At 41.7% G+C, this 13,639-nt stretch overlaps 1 protein-coding gene across 3 annotated transcripts in view; it reads right to left on the reverse strand.

Moving 5' to 3' along the window:
• Positions 1-13,639, reverse strand: part of MAP4K5 (mitogen-activated protein kinase kinase kinase kinase 5) — a 2,873,315-nt gene that overhangs the window by 1,547,968 nt on the left and 1,311,708 nt on the right. For all 3 annotated transcript variants that reach the window (XM_044074300.1, XM_044074299.1, XM_044074298.1), the window contains exon 12: positions 12,565-12,681. In XM_044074300.1, the coding sequence (XP_043930235.1) occupies positions 12,565-12,681 (117 nt within the window). The remainder of the gene's footprint in view (positions 1-12,564; positions 12,682-13,639) is intronic.

Below are 13,639 nucleotides of genomic sequence, written 5' to 3' on the forward strand. Positions count from 1 at the left end.
TCAGTGCATTCATAGCCTTTTCATAAATACTGAAATATACTATAATGCTCACAAATCCCAAATTACATTTTTCTAAATTTTCACATATTTTCATATCTTGAGCACTATACAGCATAGACATCTATTTTTGGAGCATTTTAGTAACCCACACATAAGCTTTAACATAACAAGAAACTACTCTATAACTGCATGTTTACTGAAGAATTTGCAGAAATATAAAACATATGTTGATTGTATAATTAGCAATTAAAATAATACTGGACATCTCTCAAGATGAGCAACTTACAGTGCAAATACTAAAGGTAGTTTTCTTCAACAATATCTTAAGACTTCACCTAATGTCATACAAGAGTTTTTAAGTCACTAGGTTTTTGAGATATTAAGTAAATATGGAAATATTGCTCATTTTCATAATTACTAACAAACACCTAGCAACATTTTAGTGTAGTGTGATATAAACCAACATTTTTAGTAAACCGTCATATTTCCCAAATGGTGTTTCACACTATACACCTCAAAAATGTAGGTCTCTCAGCTATGAAACTATGAACATAAACATGAACATATGAATAATAAATGATGACTAAAGACTAATTTCTCCACTGCAGGAAATCCTAGACCAACAATCTTACTGTAATTGTGTTAATAACTCCTTGCCCTTTCTAATACTGCCTATTACTATCTGGGAAGTCACTTAGTTTAAGACACCAGACCAAAAAAAGGTTTGGATGCCATAAGGAGGTATGGGTGTGAACTGGAAGTATACAGAAAAGGCGTTTTAGGCTGGGGTGAGTTAAAGGAACTCCCCACAAATGGATTACATCATGGAAGACTCCCCGATGTAGTTTGCATACACGAGGGTATGCTTGTCTTGCTCAGCTTGCCTGCCATACAATAGTGTTCTGAGGGAATGAAGGATGCCTTTAGAGTGAGATTGTGCTGTGAAGCTATATCCCAAGCTAGCATTGCTAGTCTGCAAAGGGGGCACACAACCTGGTTCCCTTGTGCTTGTTAATGTACTACATGACTGTGGTACTGAAGATATCCCCAAGGACCAAAGATGATTCAGAGAGTTGCAGGCTTTGATCATGGCAAACATCTCTTTTATATTTATGTGCTTGCACCTGTTCTAGGTGTCCCACACACCTTGCATTTTTATCCCTCCTGAAACTGCTCTCCAAGTAATGTCTGACTGACTGACTGCTTTAAAACAGGGAGAGAGAAGGGGAAACCTGAATTTAGGGATATTTACTGTCTCGTCCAAGTAATTTCTTCTCTGACAAACCTCAACACTGTAATTTGAAAACATAAAGGATGTTGGTGCTGGGACCAAAGAGACTTTGGATGCCACTGTATTTTTCTCATGTGGAGTCTTGCAAGGGTTATCATCAGAATGAAAAATGCCAAAAAACCAAAAATCCTGAGGTATTCCCTCGCAATAACTAAAGTCTGCATGGAAAACTTAGAAATAGATTCAGAAATACAGCTATTTTACCTGTGAAAGAAAAGATCTTTGAAATGAGGTGTCCAGCTGACACTCCCCATCCATTTCAGTGTGAAGGAATCAAAAAGGAATTTTGAATGTTTTCTTGGAATCCCAGCTTGTGTAAGAGATCTCTCATCCAAGTGAGATATTCCTGACACTTTGAACAAGACTGCAAAGATGAGCAAGTGGTCTTGTTGTCTTTCGGCTTTTCTCGGTTAGGGGTTGCCACAGCAGAACTCCGGTCCGCTAATGATTGGTAGTTGATTTTTACGTGCCGAGTTACCAGCCCTGATGCACAACCTTCAATGAAGGTATGCCCATTCACGCCCATTCACGCATGTCTCCACGCAGAAGACGCCCTAGCTGAGAAATGAACTGGACAGCGTCTTACTGTGAGGCGACAACGTTACTGCAGCACCACCACCATGGTAATGATGAGCAAGTTGTCTAAACATGTAAAAATGTGGATACCCTGTAGCCTGGAATGTACTACAACTGGAGTTATACAATTATTGAACACTCTTGGTGCAGGACATAGTCCAAAGGGTATGGCAGAGAACAGATTATGTGATACAGACATACAAAACCTTAAGAAATGCCTGAAGTCTCTATGACAAGGAATATAAGGGCAAGCATCTTTTAAATGTAGTGTTACTAGGAAACTTGAATGAGAAAGAACAGCGAGGTAACAGATTGTGAAGTGACATCATTTTGAACTTGGGCATATCACAAAAAAAGTCTAAGAAAGAAAGATCCATAACTTGTCTCCAAGCATCTTCTTTCTTTGGCATTAAAACATTCCTATTAAAAACCTTTCCCAACTCTGGGAAGGAGTAACTGGTTCTAACCCTCCATGGAAAAAATCTGGCCTGGTAAATAAGGAATAACCCCCTGAAAAGGAGGTATTTCTTCCAACTGTTATCTGTACCCTTGCTGAATGATCTTCTAAACCTATTTTTCTGTGAAACTATCTGCTGCCTAACAGAATAGTGGAGATTCAGACTTTCTGGAAAGGGAAAGAAATGCTGGCCGGGTTGAAGGAGGGGAGAAACGTCACTTAAATACTCAAACTGATTTGTTGGACTGTCCTTGGTTTTGTGGGTAGGGTTGCCACCCCTCTGTTTTTTTTCCAGACTATCCGGAAATCAAATTGATTCTCTGGTAGTCCGGAAAACACTATACAGTTTGTAAATCGGTTGATTTACTATGCTTTTTTTACAGAAAAGCATAGTAAATCAGCCGGAGGCAGCAGGAATGGGAAAAGAGGGCGTTCCTTGCAGAGTGATGTCACTGTGGCATCACAACATGGGTGGAATGTGGGTGGGAGGAGGTGGGATGGGCGGGGTTATTTACTCCGGTTTTAGCCATGACGAAAGGTGGCAACCCTACTTGTGGGGTTCCTAAATCCTGTTTGGAAAACCTTGACATTTTGCCAAAACTGGATGAAGGATTAGAGAATCCCTCAGAAAATGTGAAAAAAGAAGGGCAGAAAAATCTTAAAAGAGATTCCCTGAATTATCTTAACCCTTTCATCATACTTTTTGATCACCTCTGCTGCAAAGGAAACAAAAAGTGAAACTCTGGCGAAAGGAGAATTTAAAATCTCATTAGTCACATCTTCTTGGAAGGTTCTGAGAATACAGCCAGGCAACTTCCTCAAAACAGTGCCAGAGGTCATACCCCCGGAAGAAGTATCAATGGATTTGTATACACACACTGTAAACAGATAGCACTGACTAGCACAATAAAAGAAACAAAATAATTTTAAATATATTTCTCCTCGCAAGAAGAAGCTGCAGACCAAATATTCCTCATACTTCGACAATTAATGAGAACAAACATTACTATGTGAGCCTGACAGTTCAAAATTCTGAAAATCAAAGTTGCAGAAGCATACACTATTTTCTCATACCCATCAATAATCTTTCTCATTTTTACCAGAAAGAGTAGGAAAAAATTTAACTAACTGCGTAGCAGCAGTAGAATTAACTAAAGCTATAACTGCTGGGTCAGGCCTGGGAATATTCTATAAAAACTTAAAAGACTGAGAAAGTTGCACATTCTACTCTGTTCTGCCTTTTTGGAGTAGCAGGCTTGCTATAAAGGCAGAGACGCATGCATCCTCTAAAGCTGACAAAACTGGAAGAACTGGAGAAGATTTAGGAAATTCATTCTGTAACAGCTCACAGAACTGTCTGAGAATGCTGGCACCATCTAGAAATGGTCTCAGAGAGAGAAGAACCTCCAAAAGAAGAATCAGAAAATGAGCTCTCTTCTAAGTCTTAATCAAAACACTGAGGAGAAAACCCTGAAACCTGTCCCTTCAACTTCCTATCCAGATACTCAATCTTGAATCTCTTCAGGAAGAGCAGTACTCTTTCTTTTACCAGAAAGCAATTAATAAGATGGATCAATAGCCTGAATAAAACCCTGAGCCAGACCCAGTAAATTACTCCTACTGAAAGATGAAGAGGAGTAGACACGTGCTGAATTTATTTTCGTTTTGACAGAAAAAATGGGGCCAACAGTGTTATAAAAAGCAGCATCAGCTTCCCCAGAAATGGGAGCAACATCCTGACAAAAAAAACAAAGCCTTCCCAGTTCACCTTCCCAAGGCTAACAGCAGTAGCTCTACCTTACCCACTGAGGGGACCAAACAGCCACAGAGGACGTTGCTAACCCCCCTGGTACATACTATCAGTGGTACACCAGAGTGATCCAGGGTAAAATAGGAGTGGTCTGAGGTACAACAAATGGCCACAGCAGAGTCGCTCACCTGCAGATGAGGCAAATTGCTAGCCTGGTTTGGTGGCAAGGACTGTTTGCTTAAATTTTTCTTTTTATGGCTGACAGAAGGACCAACTGTGGGACTAATAGTTTGTTCCATGACCAAGCTGAAAATGGTGCCTCTTTCCTTGTGAAAACAAGCAGCAAAAGCTGGTAACAATAAACAAACCAGCTTTATAATGGAAGCCCCCCCCCCCTCAAAGGGTATTTATCCACCCTGCAAAGAAAAGTAAATTTGTGTAAGAACTTACCATAAAATACAGTTGTGAAGATCTTAACATAACGGTAGATGTCCTTCTCTTCACTGTTGCAGTATTCATTAAACTAGGGATCCCCTGATCTCCTGCCACAGACGGCCCAACATCCGGGCTTTAAGGTATGCCATACATCACTCATATGCTCCTCATGTAGCGTAAGACATAAAGGCGACGCCCAGACATACCATCCCCAGAAGTGAGTGCCCTAGTAGGAACACTTGTCCAAGGAGAAAAAGAGACAGAGGGAGGGAGTGAAAATTTCAACAGTGAAGAGAAGGACATCTAACGTTTTGGTAAGATTTTACACAACCGTACTATGTCCTTCCATTTCACTGTTGCAATATTTATTACACTATGGACAGTGCCAAAGCTCAGGAAGAAGACAGGGGGGAGGAAGAACCAGCAGAGCCCTCTAGGAAGCCATGAAGAACAACCCTTAACAAAACCAGCTCTAGCTCTAGAGATTCTATACAACTTGTAGCGTTTGGTAAATGTATGCACAGAAGTTCAAGTACCTGCCTCAAGAAAAGAGTTAGTATCCAAACCCTTGAAAAAAGGCACCGGAAGAGGCCACAGCTCTAGTAGAATGAGCCTTAACAGATTAAGAAAGGCCGAATAACAAAAAGAAATAGCTTTAGAGATGCAACAAGAAATAGTCTGCTTGGACACTGCTAATCCTAAGGACCTAGGATGAAAGGAAACAGAGCTGATCAGAATTTCTAACAGTATTAGTCTTAGCCAAATAAAATCTGAGTTAGTTTTCTATGCACATCCAATGTGTGCAGCACCTTCTCACTGGCAGATTGCAGAGAAAGGAAAAAAGCGGGCAAATGAATAGACTGATTAACGGACAACTCATTCACCACCTTGGGCATAAAAGAAGGATTAGTACGCAAGGACACCCTGTCCTTATAAAACACCAAAAATGGAGGACAAGCCATAATGGCTTGAAGCTCAGACATCTGTCTGATAGAAGTAAGGGCTAACAAAAGTACAGCCTTCCAAGAGCAATGTTGCAAGAAGCTGAAACTGCAGGCTCATAAGAAGCCTGTGTCAATTTTTCCAAAACAAAATTAAGATCCCAGGGAGGAGGAAGAGGCCACTTGGGAGATCTAATATGAAGGATGCCTTCAAGGAATTATTTAGCTTCAAACCTGGAAGCTAAAGGAGGAGGTAAAGGCAATCAAGCAGAGACTGCTGATAAGTGGGCCTTAATAGATGAATAAGCCAACTCAGCATTAAGCAATTCACACAGATAAGAGAGCACCAAAAGGAACAACCACAGAAAGTGGATCTAGGTTATGAGAAAGACATCTAACAGAAAACATCTTCCATTTGGAAAAGTAGGATTTCCTAGTATTGGGTTTCCTGGCTTCCTGCAGGACCACAAGCATGCCCTCAGAAAAAGGTGCCTATATAGAATCAAAATCCTATCACCCACAGTGTCAGTTGAAGAGTGGAGAGGTGGGGATGGACGAGAGATCCCTTGCCCTATGTGAACAGGTTCACCTTGTGAGGTAACTTGTGATGACTGCCCTTGGCTAAATGCAGAAGAAGAAGGAACCAATGCTATCTTGGCCAAGAGGGAGTCACCAGAAAGATTTTGGGAGGATCCTGTTGAATTCCGAACAGGACTACTGAAATGAGGGGAAGGGGAGGGAAAGTGTAAAGAAAATTCCCTTCCAAGAAAAAGATAAGGCATCCACCTTCCAAACCAGAGGACCTGGGATTCAAGCACAAAAAAGAGGAAGATGATTGTTCAGAGAGGAGGCAAAAAGTTTTATCTGAGGAGGACCCCACTGGTGGACAATGCCAGAAACATATCTCTGTGAAGCATCCATTCGTGGGATTGAGTTAAGGACCTGCTCAAAGTGACTGCCACAATGTTTTGACCTGGGGGAATGTAAACTGCTTGCAGAGTCACTTGTTACTAGATAGCAAGATCCCACACTAGGAGTGCCAATCAGCAAAGAAGAAAAGATCTTGACACCCCCCTCCATTTCTTTACGGGTCTACTTCACTTAGTCGAACTGTCAATTTTAGTTATTATCTATTTATTGAAGCCTTTTGAGCAAAAGCTCACTTCAACGAATTTTCACACGGGGAATGAAACTAGTTGGCCATCATCAGGAGTATGCCCTTTTCCCCACTGTAGTGCAATCTCGGAGTTGGTATACTACTTAGGGGGGTGTGGGGAGGATATTGTCTGTAAACACCTTGAGAGGTCCTGGGGTGAAGACAGGATGAAAAGTCTGAAAGTCCAGAAGAAGAGCTCTCACAACTCTTTGACACTGATGTGCTCTTTCTGTTAATGAGGTGACCACAACTCCTGTGTATTTAGGGAGCGAAAAGCTGCTCTCTATCCCACATCTGAAGCATCTGTGAACAGCTCCTGAGATGGAAGAGAGGGATGAAAAGCGAGCCCTGGATTTAGAGACAACTGCTGAATCCACCAGTGAAACTCTTTTCTTGAGACAAGGTAGAAGAGGAACTATAAAGTATAGCGGATTTGCATGTTAAAGCTAAACTGACTTCAGAAACTACTGAAACTTTCTCATGTGCAGTATGGCCAATGGGAGCACAGGGATGGTGGATGCCATGAACCCCAGATATCTCAGAAATTCCCTGGAATTTAAAGAGGCCAGTGGAAGAAGAGTCTAAAAGAAAGAAATGAATGTAAAGGCCTTGGGAGGAGGCAAGGATGCCAGCATAGGCACAGTCTGGATCCTGCACCCTAGAAAAACATGGTCCTGAGAAGGAGTCAGAAAAGACTTTTTTGAAGTTTATTGTAAATCCCAGGCTTTGCAGAAGGGATATGGAAAAATAATGATTTTGCAAAAAGATCTCTGGAGTGGATGCCTGAAATGGAAGTTTGTCCAAGTAAGGATTACTTCGATACCCTGAAGCATGCAAAAAGCAATCACAGGAGCAAGGTATTTGGTGAATACCCTTGGGGCAGCAGAAAGGCTGAATGGCAAAGAAGAGAACTGAAAGTGCCAGGAAGCAACACAGAAACTTAAAAACTTCCTGAAAAGGTGATGAATTAGAATATGGAGTTAAGCATCCTTGAGATCCAGGGACAACATATAAGCCTGAGGAAGCAAAAGAGAGAACAAAGTCTAAAGGGACAACTTTCGAAAGGAAGGCACCTTCAGAAAAGTTTGTTTTATTTAAGACAGGTCTAAAATTGTCTCCAAGTACCCTCTTTCCTGGGTATTAAAAACATACTGGAGTAAAACCTCTTCCCCCCTTTGGGACACAGGCACTTCCTGAATAGCACCCTGAATCAAAAGGTCCCAAAGCACCTCTTGAAAGTTGTTCTAGAGGGGGCTGAGGAATACACATAAAAAGAGGAAGGGATTTCCAGACCATGAAATACTCCTGGTGGATAATGGACACAGCCCAGGAATCCTGGACAATCTGTAGCCAAACAGGGAGATGGAGAGAGGAAAATAGAGGGGTGAAGAGAATGAAGAAACTGTCTGGGAAGAATAGGACAGTCAGACAGCACTTGGTTGATCAGGAAAAGGAGACTTCTGAGGCACAGAAGTCTGAGTGGCCTTCACAGGAAGAGCCCACTTGCCACCATTTTTACCCTTAATAAAAGATTCAGATTAACTATGAACAAAAGCTGGCTTACTGGGGTAATTTCTCTGAAAATTTTAGGCACAGGAGAAACAAACACATGTCTAAGTTCCTGTAAAGCCTTGCCCTTATCCTGAAGGGACTTAAAGCAGCAGCAGCTTTGCCAAACAAGTGTTTATTATCTAGAGGGGCATCCATCAACTTAGTCGTAATATCATCAGGAAAAAGAAATTATACTTTTGTGCTGGGACACAGGATCTGAACTGCCTAGACACAATAAGGTCTTGTTAAGTTTAATTGAGTTGGCAGCCAAAAAAGCAATTACTAGAAAATGGAAATCAAGGTTTAAACCATCTGTATTTGAAGTACTAAATATTGTAAAAAAAAATAAATTTCAATGTACTCCTTTAGTCAGCATTCATAGGTAGGTTACTAGGCTATCGGCCCAAGAGCCTACGTAAGCCTAGCCAGCAAGGTACCATAGCTTACACCACCCAAGAAAGTTATTTTCCTGTGCCACTGTCCAGCAGAGAAACAGGAAATACACCCTGGGGATCACTTCTATTTCCCATCCACTCATCAAGATTTCTCTTGAAGAGTGCTAATGAAGAACTTTGCTTGACATAGATGGGTAGCTTGTTCCAGAATACAGGAAGTCTCTGGGACAGGAATCTATCCCTCCAGCGTGTCCTGTTTATTGTGGTGACAATGTTTAGGTCTCTAGAGCGTGTAGCTTGGAGGGATTGGGATTTCTTTAGGTGTAGCATGTCCAACAGCTCTGGGTTTGACATAGCTTTATATGTTAGGCAGAGATCACCTCGGAGTAGGCGATATGCTACAGAGTAAAGCTGGAGTTTTTTGAGGTGGTCAGTGTAGGGCATTTGTTTGAGGCCAGTAATCCTCTTTGTGAGGTACCTCTGTGGCCTTTCCAGCTGCTGTAGATGTCTTGTGAGGTACATTCCAAAAGGGGCGTTGTACTCTATAATGGGTCTAATGAGTGACGAATAGAGGGGAACAATGACCTCTTTTTTTCCTGGATGAGAACCCTTATATGATGAGGTGTGCCACGTAGAAGGACTTCCTGACTACTGTGGCGAAGTGACTATCAAAGGAGAGACTACTGTCCACCTGGGTCCCAAGGTCTCTTATCACGCATTCGGTGTTAAGTAGACTGCTGCCTATGTGGTAGGTTATGGGTATAGAGTTTTTACCAAAGGGGATGACACTGCACTTTTTGGCATTGAGCTTGAGGCCATGGCTCTGACACCAGGCATCTGTCTCAGTGAGGCCCTTCTGTAGGATGTCCACATCATTTGGGGACTTGACTATGGCTCCTAGTTTGCAGTCATCTGCGATCTTCATCAGCCAGAGGCCTTCTGTGTTAGTCTGTACTTCAGATAAGTAGATACCAAACAGGAGAGGTCCCAGGACGGAACCCTGTGGCACTCCACTTGTCACTGCCTTGAGGTCAGATTTGGAGTCTGCAACTTTTACAGTGTGGGTTCGGTCAGTGAGCCAGTTAGGCAACCCATCTTGTGACGTAGGGATTTATACCTAGTTTAGTGAGTTTAGCTATAATTCCAGAATGGGGGATGGTGTCGAAAACCTTGGCGAGGTCAAGATAGGCTGTGTGAATCACCTTACCCTCATCCATGGCTTTGGTGACTGCCTCAAAGACGTCGATCAGGTTCAGGAGGCATGATCTGCCTTTCACAATCCCGAACTGGGTGGGATCCAGAGTTTGGAGATTACCAATGTCTTTGTTCGAGTTCCATGATGATACGTTCCATGGCCTTGCAGACCAGGCTCATCAGACTAATAGGTCGATAGTTCCCAGGATCAGCGGTGGCTTCCCCCTTTGTGGAGTGGGATAACTGTTGCTGTGCACCATTCAGTGGGCACAAAGCCTGATGGCGAGGCTATTATTGAACATGGTGGTTAAGTGGGGAGCCAGTTCGTTCTGAAGTTTGTGTAAAACGCAGCGTGGGATGTTGTCCGGTCCCATGGATGCTGCGTTTTTGGCTTTAGAGAGTGCAGCTTTTACCTGCATACTTGTGATTACAGGGACTCTGCATTCTTCCTGTATAGATATGGGCCCTTTAGGGGGTGAGAGGGGGGTAAAGTTAGCACTGAACCACTCTGCCAGGATGTTGGCAATATCAGGTTGTTATGTAATTTTCCTGCCTTTGTGCTGTAACTCAGAGCAGATCTGGGTGCCAATCACTGAATATAATGCCTTGTTTGGCATGTATATGCCCATGCACATGCAACACCGGAACATCCAAAGAGAACTTATTAACAGGATACAAGGCCTAAACAACATGTCCTACATGGAGCGACTCAAAGTCCCATCACTATACTTGGTATCCATCAGACTGTTAAAGAGGCAAACTGTGCCTGGGATACAAGGCATCCTCTGACACATTACTGATGGATTTACTGCACATCATCAAGTCAAATAGCAACAGAAATACTCAGTTTAGGGATCTAAAGCTCTTCTGCAATATCAACAGAAGGGTTTGGAGGGACAAGTGTATCTGGCAGAGGACACCTCTGCTCTGGATTACACATCCCCATAAAACAAAGTTCACCCCTGCCCATATTCAAACAACTTTTAGATTTATGGATGGGAAATAGAAAACGTACCCCAGAACTGCCTTCTCTACTACTAATGGAAAGAGGCAGCTCTTAAATGCTTTATTTCAGGCATGGGTCCCCACTAATTATGTATGGTATGATCCCAGTTATCTTCACTATGGGTAATATGCAATTACTTACCATGGGATGGTAAAGTCAGTCTATAACTAAATGGGATAGATTATTTCAAGCACAAAAAGGGAAATTGGCTGGGCTTAAAATGAGCCACAAGGGTAGCTAGCCTACCTATGAACCTAGAAAAGAATTGGAAGAAGGATCTTTAGAAAGGGGAAGAAGAAAATTACATACAAACAAATGGAATTTATGGGAACAATTCATGCAGAATAATGTTCAAGAGGAGATGTGAGGTTTAAGGAAAGGTAGGGATTGAGCAAATTATGTAATGCTGGACTGATGACAGTTAAAAAGAAAGAAAACATATGCCATGTGTAATGCATGCAAATGAAAAAAAATGTTAAACAAGGTTTGTTTCCTTTTGTATTAATGTATGTGTGCCTATGTCAAGGGATAATTTAATAAAAGTATTGAAAAAAAATCTGAACTGTAGAAAACTGCATCTCAATCACACTAAAGAGTTTTACCTGACAGGCTACTTGCACTTTACCAAGGAATATCCATTTTCCAGTTCTGAAAATCTGAAAATACAAGCCAACCAACTACTTCACAAACTTCCTGAAAAGGCTCAACTGCTATGGATAGTCTACACCACAAGCTCCCTAAAGTATAAGGTAATTTAATCTCTTCACTATGCAATTTTGCACAATATCCCTTGCCACTAGCAACTTCCCTGAACTATGGAGGCTTGTCACCAACAAATCACTACTAAAATTAAATGCCGCTTCTTGCTGAAATAATTCGGGCCCATCTTCTTGCTGTCAGTCTACTTCTAAAGTGCTTGAATATTACTTTCCCTGCTGATGCACACATGGAAAAGTCTCTTCTTTCAATTTTCAATATGTTTTGCAAGTTTAACCCTGAGCTATATAAATTCAAATAAACAAGTTCCTCATTTCATTTTCAGTTACCCTTCTTCTATTTAACTCCTTTATCTGAACTCAATATTAAATATCCCCTTCATAACTGTAACTAGCTACTCTGTTCTGGCACCCCCTCAACTTAAAGTTGTGGAAGAAAGGGGAGAGGGTCCTCTCTTACTTGAGGATGAAAAAAAAAGCCAAACAAGTTCTTATATTTAAAACTGTAGCCATCTGCTAAAATTGTTGCCACACACAAAGAGCTGATGCTCTTCAGTCCCGACTGCAAAATCACTACTGGCATTCATTTCCAAACCAGCATTCAGAAACAAATGCCTGTACTGCACTACTGACTGATCAGCATCTGTCAATCGCATCTACTAACCCTTGCATCTTGGGTGTGGCTGCTCCTTTTACCCACCAAAGCTATGCCTCTGGTCCTCTTCATCCTATCACTCATAAAAATCACACAGTCAATAATGTGATCATGACCATCTATATGTCCAGCCTTTACATTACACTATTCAATTATTCAACTGCCTGCATTTCATCTGAAAAAGGGCAGCAAAGTCAGCTTATCAATCTAGCTAACAAATCAATCCATAAATGAGTGAGTGAATGAATGAATGAATTATTTAATTAATCAACAGCGCAACTGAGACAAAACAGAATATAACTGAGCAATTAAGAAGCAATCAAGGAGGTAAATGAATTACAGGATAAGCTCGTAAACTAATTTTGGTAGATTATGGAACTAAATAGCCATTATGACATACTACTTTTCAACAACAAAAAAAAAAAATTTCAAATATCTTACATCAATGTCGTCGTCATCAGCTTCACTGTAACTGTGATGGTGGTCTGGATTATTAACTTTGTCCAATAACTCAACTGCTGCTGTTCTTGAAACACTTGGTTGACACAGAAAGGGGTGCTGAAAGATAAAATGATAACATAATTTCTAAAATGGAAGCACATAAGAAAGAAAAGTTGTGTAAGAACTTACCAGAAGCAAAGGCATCCTTCTCTTCCATGTTGCAGTATTCTGCATATGGGTTTACCCTTCTAGTCTCGCGTACGTATGGCCAATATCCAAAAGCTTCCGGTCCCTCCTACATGCACGAGACATCAGGTCTAGGCGAGAGTACGTGGGCCATAAAAGTGGCGTCAGCATGCACCAGTCCTCAGAACTGAAGGTCCCAGTCAGAGCCTGTCCTAATAGGGTAATGCCAAGTCATTGCCATCCAGAGAGGGAAAACATAGCTGATAAGAGGGGTAGGAATACTGCAACATGGAAGAGAAGGACATCTATGTTTATGGTAAGTTCTTATAGAAATTTTCTATGTCCTTTTATTCCTATGTCGCAGTATTCTGCATATGGGTAAATGCCAAAGCTCACTGAGAAAGGGTGGTTGGTATGGAAGTAGATTCCAGGAACCCATGCAGGATAACCCTAGCAAACCCTACCCTGGACCTAGAGATATGGTCTAGTTTGTGGTGCTTGGTGAAGGTCTGACCTGAAGACCAGGTGGCTGCCTCAAGGACAGAGGAGGTGTCCAGGCCCTTGAAGAAAGCCCCTGAGGATGCCATGGCTCTAGTGGAGTGGGCTTTTACTGTACCCTGAAGTGATTTACCATGGTGCTTGTTGCAGAAGGTAATGGCCTTGGAAATCAAAGTTGAAATAATCTGTTTGGACACAGCATTCCCTAGTGCTCTAGGGTGGAAAGAAATGAAAAGTTGGCCAGTCTTCCTGATAGACTGTGTGTTGTGGAGGCAGAATCTAATTTGTCTGTGAATATCCAGGGAATGAAGTATTCTTTCACTTCTTCCTTGTGGGTTTGGGTAAAAAACGGGTAAATGGATGGCCAGATTGAGAGACAAGTCATTGACTA

This window comes from Protopterus annectens, chromosome 6.part0 (genome assembly GCF_019279795.1).
Source record: "Protopterus annectens isolate FY-2018-M chromosome 6.part0, PAN1.0, whole genome shotgun sequence".
Classification (NCBI taxonomy): Eukaryota; Metazoa; Chordata; order Ceratodontiformes; family Protopteridae; genus Protopterus; species Protopterus annectens.